Source organism: Haliotis rubra, unplaced genomic scaffold (genome assembly GCF_003918875.1).
Source record: "Haliotis rubra isolate DU_JTF1 unplaced genomic scaffold, ASM391887v1 Scf450, whole genome shotgun sequence".
NCBI classification, from domain to species: domain Eukaryota; kingdom Metazoa; phylum Mollusca; class Gastropoda; order Lepetellida; family Haliotidae; genus Haliotis; species Haliotis rubra.
This window is the reverse complement of record NW_025767136.1, coordinates 137,082-156,621: the sequence shown is the minus strand read 5'-3', so window position 1 is coordinate 156,621 and position 19,540 is coordinate 137,082. Positions and strand designations below refer to the sequence as shown.

At 41.2% G+C, this 19,540-nt stretch overlaps 1 protein-coding gene across 1 annotated transcript in view; it reads left to right on the top strand.

Annotated features, from left to right (window-relative positions):
- The window catches only part of LOC124289877, a 54,294-nt gene that overhangs the window by 24,273 nt on the left and 10,481 nt on the right, over positions 1-19,540 (top strand). Inside the window, 7 exon segments of the mRNA XM_046726551.1 lie at positions 13,374-13,502; positions 15,301-15,365; positions 16,420-16,564; positions 16,682-16,806; positions 17,255-17,449; positions 18,157-18,249; positions 18,684-18,839. Coding sequence (XP_046582507.1) covers positions 13,374-13,502; positions 15,301-15,365; positions 16,420-16,564; positions 16,682-16,806; positions 17,255-17,449; positions 18,157-18,249; positions 18,684-18,839 — 908 coding nt within the window.

Genomic DNA, 19,540 nt, shown 5'->3' with positions numbered 1-19,540 from the left:
TCAGATTCATTGGAAGTAGATACGAGCTAGAGAGTGTTATGTTTCTGGTACTAGTTTCAGTTCATATACTCTTAAAAAAAAGAAACTTGACATGGTGTTTTGGAGATTACTTACTGAGTGCATATAACTGATTCAAACATCTCAGTTACAGTAAAATCATCACTTTACAAACTCCAAAACCTGATTATCCAGAAAGTGTTTGGTAAAACCACAGAGGGCTATTAAAGCCACTTGGTCAGAGTAAAATGTCAGTATCTGGTGTGACCACCATGAGCATCGATAACAGCTTGGCAGCGGTGACCCATAGAAGAAAGGAGATGCCGAATGCTGTCTTGAGGAATGTTTTGATACTCTTGCTGAAGTTCTGTGTGCAGTTCTTGTAGGATTACGCTGGCGAAAGCGTGGATCAAGAGTGTCCCATAGATGTTCAATGGGAGACAAATCCGGTGATCGAGAAGGCCAAGGTAACAACTGAACATTGCTGGAGGAAGACCTGTCAAACACGAGCAACGTGAGGTCGAGCATTGTCATGCTCCAAAGATCAACCGTTGACGTTGATGTAGGGAACGACGTGACGTTGAACTGGTCTTCTGGCAAAAAGTCTGGCTTTCCACAGTCAATTGCGCACTGTCTGGTCGGAGATTCGGCGCAGTCCAGGGATTTGGATTGTTGTGGATGATGCGGCCGTGGTGTTCGAACGAAAATGTCTCAACCGGATGTGGCGATCCTGGGCGGCGGTGGTAACTCCAGGTCAACCTGACCTGGGTCTGTCATTAACACTCCCAGTATTTTTGTATCGGGTCCATAGGTTTGAGATGGTCTGTCTGGACACGCTGAAGTGCCTTGCCACATCATGCTGCGATGGCAATACTTGTAAACGGCGATGGCGTTGTGTCGTTGAGTTTCTGTCAGTCTTTTCATTCTCTTGTCTATAGTGGCTTAAAGCAATGCATGTGGGGTATCATTGATGTGGCCTTTTAAAGCCTACAGTCATAGGCTTCAGCTCAGGGTGATACACAATTTCATGATGCTCGTGTAATTCATGTTGGGTGCGTTTTAGCGATTCACTATAGACGTGAGTGTAACGTTATGTTTTTGTTAAACGTTTCTTTTTTCAAACGTTTTGTCGTCGGCAACCATTCCCCACATGCTGGGATTCAGCATGGATTGGTTTGTGTCAAATATTTTCCTAAAATTCAAATTTGTCCTTTGTCAAGTTTCTTTTTTTAAGAGTATATTTCGAATACAGGGCACATTGATGGCTGTCTTTACGATCAGGTTATCGTCCACGACTGAGTTCAACATTCTACGTGGGTGTTTCTGGACATTCTTGTTTTGACATTCTACAATACACTTTATATGATAATGAAGACGGACTTAAGATATGTTTTCAATGCATCCTATTTATATTGTTTTTCAAATTCAACTCTACTATGAGCTATGGACTCGTGACATGCGGTTACTGATATTGTCGAATTTGTCTAATTAAAAGTAGATATTAGTGCTTACTACTGCTACACAAAGATCGAAGTACTACCTTAATGTTACATCAGTAACTTTGGCCAACCAATAAAATGACTAAAATAAAATCGACATCAGTCAGTAAAGTTTTCCAGCTTTACAAGTTTCAAAATGGCGACTTTCATTTCAGATTACCTTTTAAAATATTTTGTGACAAAGTTCTCCATTCAAATGAAGATTCTTGAATGTCTAATAGAGACAACCAGGAATGTACGGCAGCGCTTCCATAGACAATTCTTTCGTTTCAACTGTTCATCCCATTGGAGCGCGAGATCGGCAATGTCTGGCATTCGCAATCAGTCGTAAACTGTCGGTCGAAATGCACCTAGTGCACCTTTTTTGATGTTGCATGATTAGAACACAAATTCATACCTTCAGTTCACGATTTTGCAAGCGACGCCCTGTTTTGTCGGCAAGGACGTTTGGTCGAAATGACCTGCAACGCTGTTGCATGTCCTCAGTTCAGATGCAAGCGAGCCCTGTTTTGCGCAAAGGACGTTCGGTCGATGACCTGCAACGCTATGTCCTCAGTTCAGATGAGTAGCAGTAGCGAACGCTTAGCTTTTTGAATAAGATCGTTTGGAATCTTATTGTATTATCGAATGCGATGGTGATCAAGAAAACTAACTTAAGGCTTATATTTGTTCGAACAATGTTAAAGTAAAACCGTTCTGCACTGAAGAGGACAATGAAATCATGGTTATTTTGATTTATCACAGCTACTGTAACGTACACACACACACACACACACACACACACACACACACACACACACACACACACACACACACACACACACACACACACACACACACACACACACACACACACACACACACACACACACACACACACACACACACACACACTGAATATCTTACATTTGGAGCTCAGACAAGGTTGTTGTCTTAGGCCTATTTTATTAAACTCTAACATAAGTTAAAACTCAGACTTAAGTTTGTTTCGAGTAATCGGGGCCTGGTTGAACTGAGACGTTAAAGGATGGGACTTGTTGTTACCATGTCTTCCGCAAGGCATGAAGGGTATATAGCAAGTACTGGTCAGCACGGATTCAGTGTACTGTGTCTGATTCGGGTATCAATGCGGAATGATATCTTAGTGGGATGGCACTTTAGAACCGACATTAGATCGGACAAGAAAACGCCGCCAACTGTATTTGACGCCGCACTCAGCAATATTCCAGTTATATGGCAGCGGTCTGTATATAATCGAGTCTGGACCAGACAATCAAGTGATCAACTGCATGAGCATGGATCTTCGCAAATAGGATACGATGACGTGTGTCAGCTAGGTCACGATCCCGTTAGTCGCCTCTTACGACAAGCATGGGAGGCTGAAGACCAATTCTAACCCGGATCTTCACGGGTCCCGGGCTAGTACAACCTGACACACGCGTCTTTTGCTATGTAAGTGTAGAAACGTCTTTAATGAGACATTAAACCCTTTTCACCTCTCCTTGTCAATGGTAATCCTATGGCCTTTGCGCCTGCTATGAATTCTGATTGGACAGGTCAGGTCGTGCCTCGACCTTGCATCACACTAAGATATACACGTATGTTCTACGAGTTGAAGGGGTAGGCTACTCCGGGCAAACTGGCATATATGCTTTGATTAAGGCTTCAACAGTTTTTCCTAACAGTTCCCATTTCTAGTGTATATCAGCCTGACAGTTAACGAAAGCAGTAATAATATATTAGACAAAGTCAATTTTTCACAAACAAAACACAAAAAGACATCGATGCTGAAAATTGACCCCACGGGCTGCCGCTTGAAAGATGGATATTAGGGGTTTGTACTCATGCAATAGTTAAAGAACTTGGAATTATGTTCGCTGTCATGAAAACAATTGCAAACAATTGCCAATGCAAATTGGCTCCATTTCTTGGCACTACAGCCACAACAACAATGACTATTACTACGATCACAACTACCAATATAGCTACTGCTACAACTACTACTACTACTACTACTACAACTACTAGTCGCACTACTACGACAACTCCTTCTGCTACATCTAATAATAATGATAATTATCATTATAATAATTGGATTTAGAGTAATAAGTTTTAAAACAACACATATCTAATAATTTTTAACAACCTAGTTTAAAGTGTGGTAGTGTTCAGGCCTTTCCTGTTTAGGACAGAATTTCGCCATGGATAGGGACGGAGCACAACGTACATCATCTTTGTTTTCTCAGTGCCCTTCTTAAATAATCTCATGTTTGAACAATACCATAAGACATAATTTTTACATACATTTACAACGTGTGAACAGGGTTACATCAACACTCTTCAAGTGTCTTCACACCAAATACTCCACAGAAGTTATAAAACTAATTCATATTCAAATTCTGACGTTCTAGTGCAGACTCTTCACATGCCGGCATTGAGTTAATTGTGTTCGCAGCTATCTGCTGTGGGTTTTCTGTATGTAACGGCAGGCCTGTCAAACACGGGGAGTTAACCCTGGGTTAGGAGACCTCAGGTTGGATATGGGCGTGTTTGTTCACCAAACATAACCACACTCGGAGATGTGCACGGCGAGCCCACGTACAAACACTGCAATCACAGTGTAAAGACGGATTTACGAAAAAGACAAGCGTAAACACACCTGGTGTTCATGAATCTATGGTTCTAATGATCGTGTCATCTATTGTTTCTTTGAATGTGTTGTAATACGAATTAAGGCGTCTTTAAACTTACCGTTGGAGCTAATTTTTACTCAAATTTGAGAAAACGCATTTCCCAGAATGAACTGAAATCGATATTAAACTCAAACATAGTAGACAATTTGAGTTTGGTGAATTGAATACGTAAGTTGTTTGGGCTTTTTTACTTTAAAAATGCAGCTTAGTTAAAAATTCAACAGTTTCAAATTATTCAAACTCAATATAGAACAAACTTTATGGATAACAACTTCTTTTTATTCGTGAGTGCGACGTTTCGATACAGATTCCTAAAGTTTGTTCTATATTGTACTTCCCAACTTCTAAAATGCCACTCAAAGAAGTTATTCAAACTCGGTTTGAAAATTGAGTATAAACTTAAGTTTGTTTCGAGAAATCGGGGCAGGAGATGGGACCACCCAACTTCCGGGTAAACGCTGCCACGACACCAGAAAGACGGTAGAATCTCCAATAGCGTCACATTATTATTATTATGATCGTGATCTCATGTATCTACCCCTACATGGGGGACACATCCCCTCCCCCCACCCCCTTACCCCTACACAGTGGTTCACAGCTCGTTACCGACAGACGTAGGTCGCCATCACCAGCTTACTAATAAAAAAGGCTCCATGGCGAAGGACAGACCCCGGTATACGGTGTGTGCAAACTGAAGTTAATTGTTTAAATATTGACTTCGTGTCTTGTCTGTACACTACCAAAAACACCCCTCTCAAGCAAGACTCCCCTCACGATGTCGTGCCCGTGAATTATAATTTGTGATGGATCGGACTGCATGCTTTCACTACCGTTGTTAACCTATCCATTCGTCGACATTTGAGGGGGCGTCTCAAAAACGTTTGTATAATATCATCATGTTTTGTTTCATTTCATTTAATCAAACTTCAAATACTCAATTTGATTATGACCAGAAACTAATCAGAAATTAGGTTCATTTGCGGAAATAAGTTTATCTAAATAGCACAGGCGATAATAGACACTACATTATTAAGAAAATGGTTTTGAGACAGCCTTTAATCAGTGTTTCCCCCGTATGGGTACATGGAAGGTCAGCCCCGCGTCAAAACACCGCGACATTTCCCGGTAGTCTGTGAGAGCCGCTTCACACGCTGAGCTACAAGGACAGGTACCGGTATCATGCTCACTTTATATACACGATATAAGTAATTATATCCTACTTGATAAAATGTACATCTTGATAGTAAAAGGACTTAAAAGTTAAAATTACAGTAAAGTAGCGTTTCTATAAAAATTTATAACGTGTAGTCGTAACTATGTGCTAATCATAAAACTAAGGCTCGTATTCATAAATGTATCTTAGCATTATGACTGCTATCGGTGCTGTCAATATGACAGAGCATGCTTAACCTTTTCGCGGATTTTTAGTGATCTTTTCATAAATTATCATCGCCATTTTCCTTTAACCCCTGACCGTCTCCGTGGTGTAGTGGTTGGAGCGTCCGCCCGGAGAGCGGGAGGTCGCGGGTTCGATCCCCGACCGCGTCATACCAAAAAGACGTTAAAATATGGTACTTGTTGGTCCCTGCCTGGCGCTCGACATTAATGGGTACAACAAGGACTGGTCGACTCGGAATCAGTATAATGTGTCTGTATTCGTGCTTCAATTTTATCTCAGTGATCCAGCTTCAGTCTGGGCTGAATTATCATCGCCATCGTTTCCTTTCTCAAGCACGACGTTAAACCCAATAACCCATCCTGGTGGACAATGGATAATCCAGACTGGTGACTCTCTGTTTTCGAAGCTATGTATTACAGTTGCATATTTTATAGATTGTACATCGTACTGAAAGGGTATGGTAATGGTAACATGGAAGACAATTCCATAATCTGAATCTTTGAATCATTTTGACAAATTAAATCTGTTCACTCAGAAACGCGACTGAGATCAGCGACTCTGTATTGCCCTAACTGTTAGTTTCCCAACTGCGTAGATCGATGCTCGTGATGTCAATCACTGGATTGTCTGGTCCAGACTCGATTAATTACAGACCGCCGTCATATTGCTGGATTATTGCTGGAATATTGCCGAGAGCTGCGCTAAACAAACAAACAAGAGTGTTTGTTATTTTACATCAAACCTGTGTTGAATGTGCCTCAATCAATTTGGTATCTAAGATGATAGCATCCCTGTAATTTCTTATTGGTGCGTGCAGGTAAATCACTGTGTATCTATATCGCCACTAATCTGTTTTGGGATCTTTAATCACCAGTTCTCTGAGCATCACTGGCCATGCTACCCCAGGCTATATATAAATAGATACCCGCAAGACGGGATACGCTGACACGACTCAAAATGTCCTTACGGGTAATTACTGTGAATCGATTACTTAAGCATCGACTGGCTTTTAAGATCGTCGTCGTCTTTCGCAAATTGCCCAGGCGTGTGTGGAAACATTAATGTAGTGTTTCCATAGCAACAGCATGGAGGTTATTTTCACGTTAGTTCTCAATTTTGTGATTTTGGTTGTATCTTGAAAAAATCAAACAGCTTTAAATTAAATATCCAATATGACTTTGGTAAAGTTTATCATGGAAAATAGGTCAATGTTCTCGAAGAAATGCAGAGAATGGCGTCTTGGAATCAGATGATCTGGAACAGCCAGCACGTATCAGGAGACTGGGAGATGATTATGACGTGAACTATTTATGCAACATGAACTCGATACTGTTCTTTAAGTCGCATAATGTTATTGTGAAAGCGTTACTTACAAAGAGAAACCTGTACGAAAATATAAAATACATCAGTAATTGTTCAGTTAAGGGAGGGGCCGGTGGGGTAGCCTCGTGGTTAAAGCGTTCACTCGTCACTCAGAAGACCCGGGTTCGATTCCCCACATGTGTATAATCATCCTCGATAATCTCCAGGATATACGTTCCGATGAATCTCCACTATATAGTGAAGATTTATCTGACCGTATATAGTGGAGATGTATTGGAACGTATACCTTGGAGATTATCGAGGATGGTGTATAATGTGTGAAGCCCATTTCTGGTGTCCCCCGCCGTGATATTGCTGGAATATTGCTAAAAGCGGCGTAAAACCCAGCTCAGTCTGTCAGGCAGTCAGGTAGTGGAATAAACGAAGAAAACACTACTGTATGATCGTGTTCTGGGGAGTATTGTGATATACAGTGGACTAGAGAGGGCATGACAGTGGCTTAACGGAGTACCACACCAATGCTGCAAGTGGTCGCCTGTTAAAATATGGCCTCGTAGCACATGTACAATTTGTCCGCTGGGGTTCGAGCTTATATTTCAGGAAAAATTGGAAAACCGTTCCCAAGAGCTGTACGGTACGGGTTTAATAAAACGACATTAAGTAATTCCAATGTTCCAGAAATGGTTTAAAATTGGCTGAAAGGGACCACTAAGTTTAGTTCGTCATAACGGTAGTTAGTTATACGTATTTTGATTAAAATATACAGGAAGTGTCGAGGGAAAAAACAGTTATATCCGTCAGTTCGTGGTAAACGTGTTCGTTATAACGTAGTATATTTCATGGGATATACCATTGGGGATGGAGCAGAATTGAAAATGATTAAAGGGGCGGTGGGGTAGCCTAGTGGTTAAAGCGTTCGTTCGTCACGCTGAAGACCCCGTTCGATTCCCCACACTCACTCACTCACTCACTCACTCACTCCTCCACTCACTCACTCACTCACTCACCACTCACTCACTCACCTCCACTCACCACTCACTCACTCCTCACTCACTCACTCACTCACTCACTCACTCACTCACTCACTCACTCACTCAGTTCGATTCCCCACATGGGTGCAATACGTGAGGCTGTTTTCTGGTGTTCTCCGCCGTGATGTTACTATTGCTAAAAGCGGCATATACGTAAAAGCAGACTCACTCACTGGAAATGATTATAATGACTGGGTCTGTATGTTTGCGTTTCCTCCTGTATATATTCCGACTGATTAACGTCACTAAATGTGTGAGTGAGGGTCAAAGTGGAACTGTCGCGTGGTATCTCAGCTGCGGGGGACTTTAGAACTAAACCAGAACCAAAATCCCGACTATCCTGTCGCAAGCGCTTCGCTATATGAGTGAAATGATCTCGAACACAACGTTCAACCCATCTTCAGGGCGGTGGGGTAGCCTATAAATGGTTAAAGCGTTGGCCCGTCACGCCGCAGACCAGGGTTCGAATCCCCACATGGGTACAATGTGTGGAGCCCATTTCTGGTGTCCCCCGCGGTGATGTTGCTGGAATATTGCTAGAAGCGGCGTATAACCAAACTCAGTCAGTCAACCCATCTTCAACTCCTCGCACATTCCATTCGACCAACAGAGGGACAACAAAGAAAGGCTTCACACACTGTACCCATGTAGAAACTTGTATCCAGTCTTTGGCATGGGGTGCCAACTCTCTAATGATAGCACTCGAGCGATAACTAAAGGCTGAAAGACCTGAATTATCACGCGACCTAAATACGCCACATTGGTATTTCCTCACTGAACACGAAACCAGTGCCAGTTCTGACATGTAAATACTTAACGCTAGTTAACATAGAAATATGATAATCACTATTTTTGGAATTTAACAACCAACAGGAGTCAGTGTTTGATGTCTACGTTTAATAGTGGGCGTGTGGTGGGAGTGTGGATGGGTGGGTGCTGATGGTTAGCCTAATGGTTAAAGCGTCTGTTCGTAACGCCGAAGATCTGGTTTCGATTCCCGGTTGTACCCGGGTACAATGTGTGAAGCCAATTTCTGGTGTCCCCTTCCGTGATATTGCTGGAATGTTGCTAAAAGCGGCGTAAAACTAAACTCCCTCACTGCCCCTCAGGTATCGAAATGCTCACCGTATATAACCTGTTATCACATATGATTCCACTTCGTCAATAATGCCCATATAATGGTAAATATGGATTTCTGTGAGTTGTCAGCCATTTATAATACGCCTTCACCTCTCCCATAGTCACGGAGCACGCTTCCTTGCATCCGGATAATTCCAAATCCAATATGGCCGCCGGTGTCGTCTGACATTTTCGAGCAGGTGATGAGCATTGATTCGGGGGTATCGATTCGTGCTCTTTCAGTAGAGAGCACGCGTAGCACAGAAATAGTGCCACTGTTGACTTGCAATAAGGAATGGGAATACTTTGTTCTACACAGGAGGGGGAGCACGATTAGCCATCAAAGAAGGGCCACCTTTCCCAGTGCATTGTGGGTCGGCATATTTGGATCACGCGTGATTATACGAGACTTTGTGGAAATAATGGTGTTGTTGCTTAGATGGAATGATAACCCTTTGATGTTTGGCAAATGTTCAGCTATCAGTGATCCCTCGGATTACATTGTGTAACTTTTAAACAAAGGTAGGTTGTATTTTTAGTTAATAACCCAAGACGACATTGTGAACATGTACACGAACAATATCATAAAGTCATATATTGAATCAGAGAATGTCATTTTCTATAAAGCAAGTATTATTTAGAAGTTTCCCGCTTATTCTAAGCATCAGCCATCTCCATGGGAACGGAAGGTAAAGTAATAAATAATCCTTGGTGATTGTCCACCGTGATATTTTCACAATCGCTCATAACGAGGTAACGGATATAACGAACGTTTTTCCCCGGCCACTTGCTATATATTTTAGTCGAAATGCATAAAACGAACTACGATTGTTAGTTATAACGAACTAAGATTGGTAGTCTCTTTGAGTTCGTTTCAACCGTTGTTTGCTGGACATACAATGGTAATCAGAAAGCCGTCATTAGTATTATTATGCAAAAGGTCATGATCTAAATGTGTAGGGTGTATGGCTGGAACGCTCTACCGAAGTATATTTGACTCAAGTAAGCAGTAATTACGCGCTATTTGCTCAATGTGACGTTCTACCTGTGGCATAAGACGCCAAGCAGTCTTTTACCTGGTGTCATCAAGGTATCTAACGGGTAATTAACAGGTGAATGCCTACCCTGCATGCCCTCGCTGTTGGGATAATCGCCCCATTTACCTGTAAGGTTTTGTTGGAGCGTCATCAGCAGGGTGCTTGGGCTTCCGTCAATGGCGCTGAGAGAGGAGATCACTCATAAAGACCTCTACAATAGCACACCTTCGATAAATACGCAAATAAACTTTGGAATTTTGTTGTGTTAATGGCCCTCATAGGATTATGTTGAGTTTAAGCATACGAATTTTGTACATACTTTCACGAGAGAAGGGACCATTCTCATAAAAATTAGTTTCCAGGGAAAACATGTTCTGAGTTAGCGGGTGTCGAGTCAGACGAGCTAACACTACCAACGCACGTGCAAGCGCGCTGACGGGGTGATGATATTGGCAAGTTACAAGGTATGGACATTATATTTGGGCGATAATAATATTGCACGTGTCATGTTTATATGCACATTTGTATGGATTTGATTATTCGTTGTTCATGTATTGATTTGGAAGTTTTGGATATGAATGGTGCAAAGGTGCTCGTGTTTTCCGGATGCATGCTAAGTCCATCACAGTCTCTGATTCGATTTTGTGATAAATTATTTAGGACATTTCTGATTTATTGATGGTCTTTTCATGGAAAATGATGATTTATTATGGCCAAAGAGTGCTCAAATAACGAATAAACGAGAGTAGACGAACAGAAGAGAACGATTTTTACGATGTGTAGGAACAACTATGCATATGGTCTAGAGACCTATTAAACACTGGTAGCACCATGGGTCTCACAGGGAAAAGGGTGCAAATACCTGAATTCGTGGAGGAATATATATAGCGGTGAATCAATAGTAAATTATGTTTTTTGACTAATTCATATAAAAAATATCATTTCCGAGATTTCACTCTCCAAGTGAGACCTCGGTGGTTGAGTGGATTACATTGCTGACTTTCTATGCTGGCGATGTGTATGGGTTCGAATCCCATATTTTAAAAGAGGGTGTTTTTCAAGATGCACAACAATGCACAGGGTCTAGAGACCTATTAAACACCGGAATCACCATGCGTTTCACAGGGAAAGTGTGAAAATGTGAATAAAAGACTATAAAATTGGTGAAAGAATATTTGGCAAAGAGAATTAATAGTAATTCTTGTTTTGACCAATTCATTTATAACTAATATTATTTTGGGATTACACTTTCCAAAGCGGCAACTTTGGTGGATGAGTGAATTACATTGCTGACATTTATGCTGGCAACTGGGTGCCTGATTCTGCTCACAGAGCGTTGGTTCGAAGTATGAAACTCAGTATTGCGCTAGAATCTTTACTTTACAAAGATGGTTTAACCCCAAGTAAACATTCGTTACATTTCACCACTTTCTAAAATCTATTGTGTATTGTGATACATATATAGCTCAGAATACACAAAGAAAGGAGAGGGCAGGGGTTAGAAATGATTCCCTTTCATCAGAAAGTGACCGTGAGTTACGACAACAATGTGTGTTCTCACCCGCATGATCCCCTTAACGTCATTGTCTAGACGCTGTCTAGACCGCTGTCATCCCACTGTGATAAGGTACTGACTGCTACGTTACTAGGCAATAACTTACCTGTCAGGTAAATGGCTAATTAACAAAAAGGTAATTAGACAGGTGAAATATAGAACCGACTCTACGGTAGGTATGTTGGTACAACCTTTGACCTCTAGATGTTGCCTGTATGTTGTTTGTCAATATCGTGGCGAGGACGTGGTTCACGGTAGTTGCGCCAAAAGAACAACAGGTAACGGTCTATTTCCTATATGCTCAAGGTTTAAGTAAATGTCAGTTCATTCGAGATATTTCATGGATGACAGCGTATTTATTCTATTGTGATGCGATGTTCCGATACTGGCCCTATTACAAATCAGTCTTGCTTGACAACGGTAAGGATCTTCAGTAAGATACGGTTATAACGAACTCAAAGGGATCTATACTTTTAGCTCGTTTTAAAAACAGTTCGTGGAAGAAGAGTGTTCGTTATAAACGTAGATGACTGTAGACCGAAACGTCGCCTCATTAAAATATAAACAGAGTTATCTATCAAATGTCTTGCCTTTACTCTAACCTACCAACATTTAAAAACGTCAATAAATCTGTTTTAAATATATATACTGAGGGAAACAAATAAGGGAACGCCACTTCAAGGCAATGTTTCTTTATTCATTCTAAGATCTCCTCCCACAGCGCTATTCAAAGCAGGTGATGAAAACTGGAAAATATTACAGGAACGCTTGAATTTATGTGTTCCTTTATTTGTTTCTCTCAGTATATGTCACTCACTGGAAACTGAAAGTTACTTTAAGTTAGTATTTGGTGATGTTACAATACGATGTTAATAACTCGGTAACCTCTTTGAGTGGCATTTAGAAGTTGGTGTGATGACTGATTGAGTTTGGCTTTACGCCGTTTTTAGCAATATTCCAGCAACATCACGGCGGGGGACACCAGAAATGGGCTTCACACGTTGTACCTATGTGGGGATTCGAACCCGGGTCTTCGGCGTGACGAGCCAACGCTTTAAACACTAGTCTACCCCACTGCCCCAGTTGGTGTGATGAACAACGGGGATAGTTCAATGGATATACCAGTTATATATTTTTAATATGTGCGACATTTTGGTGTAACTACAAACACTAATCACTTGCTTGATAACGGTGTTAGTAGCTACACCGAAACGTCGCTCAAATTAATGATAAATAAGTTGTATATATCCATAGAACTCTCCCCGTTGTTAATACATGTAACTGTAGAAACCAAAGCACCTTTCAAGACAGACAGGGTTGCTTTGGTGCCGTTACAAACTGTACGGGTGAAAAGGTCTCATCCCAAAATGTTTTCAACTGCTGTTATTGAAAACGGGAAGAACCCACATTTCGCTATAATTCGTTGACTCAAACATTCGTAGGTATAAATTTAAACCTTTTTAACTTTGGAAACACAATTCAGAAAGTATGTGATTGTATCGCTTACGTTGTATTGCTTAGGTTAGGGCCATGCAATGAGAGACATGTCATCTCCGGATATGATGTTGAGTTGTATACATGAATTACCTCAGTTTTATCGATTTTTCTATTTTGATCAGCTTGTTTTGCTTTAGTTACATTTTCCTACGACGCAATGAAGAGATAATTAAGAACTTGTTTCAGTATTCATCACGATCTTCATCTTTACATATTTCTTCAGAACGAGCACCGGTGCCAGGAGCTGAGACTGACCGTTCGCTGACCAGATCGGAGGTGCTGGTCAACCTATACCGGTGTCTATCGTTTCTAGCTGACAGGCAGGTGGACACCGCTGGACTAGATGCTGAAGGTAAGATATTTAAATATCTACATACAAACTATTTAGACTAGATGTGTACCCAGAGAATAAGATGAATCAATGCCCAGACATTTATCTATTTGGAGACGGAGTACTATTTTATGTTCGTGTGTAGATTGTATGGGAAGCTTTTCAAAATATATGTCACGAATAATGTTTTGTATATCCATCAATCTTAAAATTTAATATACGTCTTATTCAAGTGTAACAGTTTTAAGAGATCCGGCTACGTTTATCTACTATAAAAAATGAGGGGCGGTGGGGTAGCCTAGTGGTTAAAGCGTTGGCTCGTCACGCCGAAGACCCGGGTTCGATTCCCCACATGGGCACAATGTGTGAAGCCTATTTCTGGTGTCCCCCGCAGTGATATTGCTGGAATATTGCTAAAAGCGGCGTAAAACTAAACTCAGTCAGTCAGTACTATAAAATGAATGTTAGACAGTATAAGATATGTTAAGCAATAACCAGATAACCCGGTTAAGCCAACGTTTTTGAACTGAATAGCACATTACTAGAGTGCCAATGTATACGTACCATTAGCCTGCTGTTTACATCACTGCTGAATAATGAAATAAGCTGGATTACCTAAAACTGGCTTCCGAGGGGATTATCACTTCGGTGAGATAAAGCGATGCCACGTACAGCTTCAATAAATCGTTTCACGATACTTTACAAACCAGGGTGGTGATAGGGGGTTGGAGTGTCATCGGTCACTATGACGTCACACACAAATGACGTCACACTCAAATGACATCATTATTATCGTTGCCACTGAAGCGTGTCAGCTGTATTCTCTGTATTCTGTACGCTCAAAAAGAATGACAAGTACCTTTTGCAAACTGAGAAATCTGTAGGAATTATTTTGGACGATAAATAGAATATAAAACGGTTGTTGGAGTAAATGAATGGATGACACCAGCTGTTCACAGACACTATAAGCACTTCCTGTCCTGCCGAAGACCATCCACAACTCACACAATGTACATGGGGAATCATTTCAATGGCACCGCACAGCGGCACTACCGTACAACATCGGCATGTAAACACAACCAACAGTCAGTCAGGAAATCCAGTAACACCACAGCGTATTTCCTGAGATTTAGTTTGTTATCGATTGGTGTCGATATGTTTGATATCAAAAGAGTCAAGGCTGAGATTATCTATGTGCACATCAATGATATGGCGTTGGTTTACCCTGCATAAGAAGAAATACGTTGATTAATATGTTGTTTATTTTGTTTTCTTAATTGGGGACATGGGTACCACAGCGCTTAAGGGCGTTTCAATTAGCAGTGCACAGTTGTTTACCAGAAGCCGTGGTATGATCCCCGGTATTTCAATACCGCACCTGTCCTCGTTGTTTCACCAACCCGTGAAGATCCGGGTTAGAATTGGTCTTCGGCAACACATGCCTGTTTAAGGCGGTGACTAACGGGATCGGGTGGTCAGACTCGCTGACTTGGTTGACACATGTCGTAATCTCAATTCCGTAAATCGATGCTCATGATGTCAATCACTAGATTGTCGGGTCCAGACTCAATTTTTTAAGACCGCCGCCATATTGCGGTGTTATGCAATAAGAAACAAAAAAACCCGTTACTTCACCAAAGTTAAATATCTGGCCTGGGTTACCGAGGACTTTACACACAATTTAAACTAATAGTGGAAGATATACCCCAATACTAATCCAATGGCTTAAAACCAGTTCACTCACTCACTCTAAAAATGATTGGTGAGTTTGTTTCGATTTACATGTACACGATTATGTACTAACTTCATTATGTTTCAGATTTAGCAAATGGGGACTTAAGGTCGACGCTTGTGTTACTCGGTAACATTAGAAAGAATTATGATGTAAGTACAAGGACGGTAAAGACTATTTAATGCCAGAAAATAGGCGGCAACAATTGTTTTCCTGTTTACACACACATGGCTAATTCTCTCCTAATATATCTACAAAAATATCTGTTTTGTTGATTTAATTCGCCCCCAAATGGCAAACTACCTTTTCAACACACATTTACTCAAAACAGTTATGACTGAAATGCAATGAAACTAGGACTCATCATTGAAGCGTCACCTATATAGGCTACGGTGTTGGCAGTGTGATTAACAGCTGGGGAATGTGCTGTTAAATATTTTGTAAAACTGTCTGAATGCTTTTGTGAAAATGAATTAATAGACAACGACTGTGAAAAACAGTGAAAAGTGAAAAATTGGAGTATATGAGAAAAAAGCAACCCAAAACACCCCAGCTATACTGATTCATCCCTGATGCAGCTATACTGATTCATCCCTGATGCAGCTAAGCTGATTCATCCCTAATGCAGCTATACTGCACATTTAGAAGCTGAGAATGCGATGTATTCTGACTGCTTGTATCTCTTATTATCTGCGTGACCTCTCAGTAACGACCTATATAATTAAAGGAATATATTTCGTATTAGCTAAGTATTCATTAGTCTGATGTTTTTATGCCTATTCTGACGATTACCCTACAATGAGAAGATCAGATAGCAATGTTTGTTTTACATGCAGAACGGTGATTTGTGATAGTTATAAACAGTCAAACACCGTTGTGTCGAATTTTCGGTTTTCTCGAAGTAAAAACCCTGTCCTTGCGAATTCCACATTTAGTCCCCTATTTGCGGTTGTGTTGAACGTGGGATAACTCGAAGTACACTCAAACACCGTTTAGGCAAACTTTGATGTGTCGAATTTTCAGTTATCTCGAAGTAATAGCTCGATCGCTGGGTGTACCTAATTTTGTCATCTCTTTGTGGTTGTGTGTTAACATGGAGCGTGGAAATGTGGGTAACTCGAAGAATTTACGTACGTCGTTTCAACTTCGACACAACAGTGTGTAACTGTACTTCGAGTTATCCAAGGTTTATATATTCTGTTCCAGAGTGGGTACGGCCACCGCTCCGAGGGAGACGGAGGACTGAGTTCCCCGAAACAGGAATCAGACAACGCTCCCTGGCTCAACATGCCGGGGAGGCTTTCAGTGGAAGGGGGGCAGAATCGAGGGCAGCCCCCACCCATTAAAAAGGGTAAGACAGAGCATAAAGTTTTGTTACTTATATGCCATTAGTTGACACTGATTTTATTACGAGCTGCTAATATTTCCATGTTCACATTGATGGACAGTGGCCTGATTGCTATTTCAGAGAAGCCCCTTCCACCACAGCGGAGGTCAGCTTTCGGCGTCCCCATCCCTGCTGCAGGCATCCCGGGGATGATAGGAAGGGATGAGGCAGAACAACCACGCCCGGCCTCAGCTCAAAATATAGTTGTAAGTTGCGAAATCACAATAGCTGGAAGCTCTCGTAAAATCTGCATATGTTAAGCATACCATTTTATTTATTTATTTATTTATTTATTTATTTATTTATTTATTTATTTATTTATTTATTTATTTATTTATTTATTTATTTATTTATTTATTTATTTATTTATTTATTTATTTATTTATTTATTTATTTATTTATTTATTTATTTATTTATTTATTTGACGGTCTTGATATTGTTGCAAATGAAGCTTTGAAAGAGATGTGGGATGAAATGGAAAATGATCGAACTTTGCGGTTAAGAGAGTCGTCTGATTCGCAGAGGCAAGCATACTCTCAATAACCGACATTGTTTAAACAGGTGGCAGTTTCTGAAGTATACCTTTTAATGTGGAGTGGAGCTCTGTAACTGTGAACAGAAATACGAACACTGATGGACTGTGATCGTTTCAGTCGACGACGGAGTTGAGCAGCAATGGCGTGTCGCAGTTCGGCGTGGAGGAGAGACGCCAGTTCATGTCTGGCAACCCCTTCCTCCCAACATCGAGGGGGCAGGGACATGCCAACTGGGAGGGGGGTCGTGCAGGGCAGGACAGACCCCCTCAGGCTGTCAGTGCGTGGAGCTCGGGAGGCCAGTATAACGCACAGGTAGAGATGTATGTGATGCCGAGGAGCTGTACATTCACTGACCACTGACATCCATTCGTCACCACTCGCTCCTTTCCGTAAACTCGCTATTCGGCTTGTCCCGGAATAACACGAGTTGGTCACGAATGCACTGACATCGCGTCGTAGGGATTATACTGACGCTTCTTTTAATTTCTTTTTAATATTCCACGTTCATTAGACGAAAGACGTGGGGCCATCCGTTTCATTTTATGTGTTTATCTTCTCCAAACTCTCGCTGTATGAAGGTGAATAGACAAAGAGAATAATAAAATTATAGAAGCATGAAAAATGTTTTCACTAATTGTATAACTTATTTTATGATTTGTGTAATATTGGGAACACTTGGTAATTTTTTTTATTAATTTGCTTTGGAAACATGGTTTATAATAAAAATAGATAAACAAAGATCAATGCTAACCTGTTATTGTTATAACTGTGCAAAGGTAAGAGTATTTCTTTTATAACATCAGGACATAAGTGTCCACCGCCGCGTGGTAAGATGAAGTCAGAAAACTTTGTTACTATTTTACATGGTAAACACAGAATAAAATACGGACAGTACTAAATATCAAATAGGAGATAGTTATTCTTAGTTCAATAATCTTCATGGTTATGTTGATATTCTTTAATCATTACTGTTGTTGTTGTTTTGTGATTGACTATTATTATTATCATTATTATTGCAGCATCAAGGTCACTTTAACCCTCCCGTGAGTGTGGAGGATAGATTGAAAAATCTGATTGACAACAAACCCCATGCCGCTAGACCCGCCCCTCAGGTACAGCTGTCTCTTCGTGACCTCAGGTCTATCTCATTGAAATCTACCATTTCACTCCGAAATCAAACATTTCACTATTAAATGCACCTGCAGTTTATGGCGTTCATTGGCTCCTAGTCTGTCTCACGGACGGTCGGTAGGGTAGCCTAGTGGTTAAGGCGTTCGCTCGTCACGCCGAAGACCCGGGTTCGATTCCCCACATGGACACATTGTGTGAAGCCCATTTCTGGTGTCCCCGACCGTGATATTTGCTGTAATATTGCTAAAAGCGACGTAAAGACGTTCTCATTCACTCACTCATGTGGGAGTGAGTGAATGGTTTTACGCCTCTTTTAGCAATATTTCAGCAACATCACGACGGGCTCACTCATTTGGACACAATTCGGGTATTGGAGGACAAAGGCCATGTTCACTGTGTTTTTTTGCTTCTACAGCACGAGGAAGGTGAGCTGCTCGTGCCCCCTGCCCCCACACCCCGAGGGTACGACGAGACCGTCAACAGTGGGTACTACAGGGGGTCCTACCCTGGGCCGGGGCCGTCAGGCTACAACCAACAGGGGAGGTTCCATGGTCAGCCTGTGGGTTATGTGGTCAGTATATCAGTTAATGTCTCACACCGACCTGTCTTACTATAAACAATTACTTAATCAGAATCTTAATAACTGTTTTATGGCTTTTTAGAAGTTGATGCGTGAAAAGAAAAACTTACAGCTTTATATATAACAACTTCTGCAGATTCTCAGACTGGAGTTAATCAAAGTTTGGTTGTTGTTGCTCCAGCTTGATAACAGTGTAAGAATCTACATCGAAAAGTCGTTAAATGCGATAAACCAGAATTCGTTATTCATAAATTTAGCTGCATGTTTCCTTATCAGAATTTCAATGACAAACCTAAGAGAGTCAGGGCCGGAGAGCGGCACCTTGGGGTTCGATCACAAGGCCGCTCCATACTAAGATATGGTAGTTATTGTTACTCTAGCCTGCCGCTCGGCAATACGGGGATAAAACAAAGAGTGACAAGAAGGGGTCAATAGGACAAATAGCCTATCCCCCACAAATACAAATAGCCACCCACAGACGCACATGCATATATATAAATGCGATAGTCTTGACTGCAATGGTTTCATTTCACCTCAGATGACGCAGGATCCGCTGATCATGGGTTTGAATCCATGGTTTGCCGGCACCATGCCTATGCTTGCAGAAGTCTTGCAAATTTCACGGTGAATGTGCACGACCTACGTCATTCTCCGAAATACACGAAAAATACGGTTCTACCATAAACCCAACT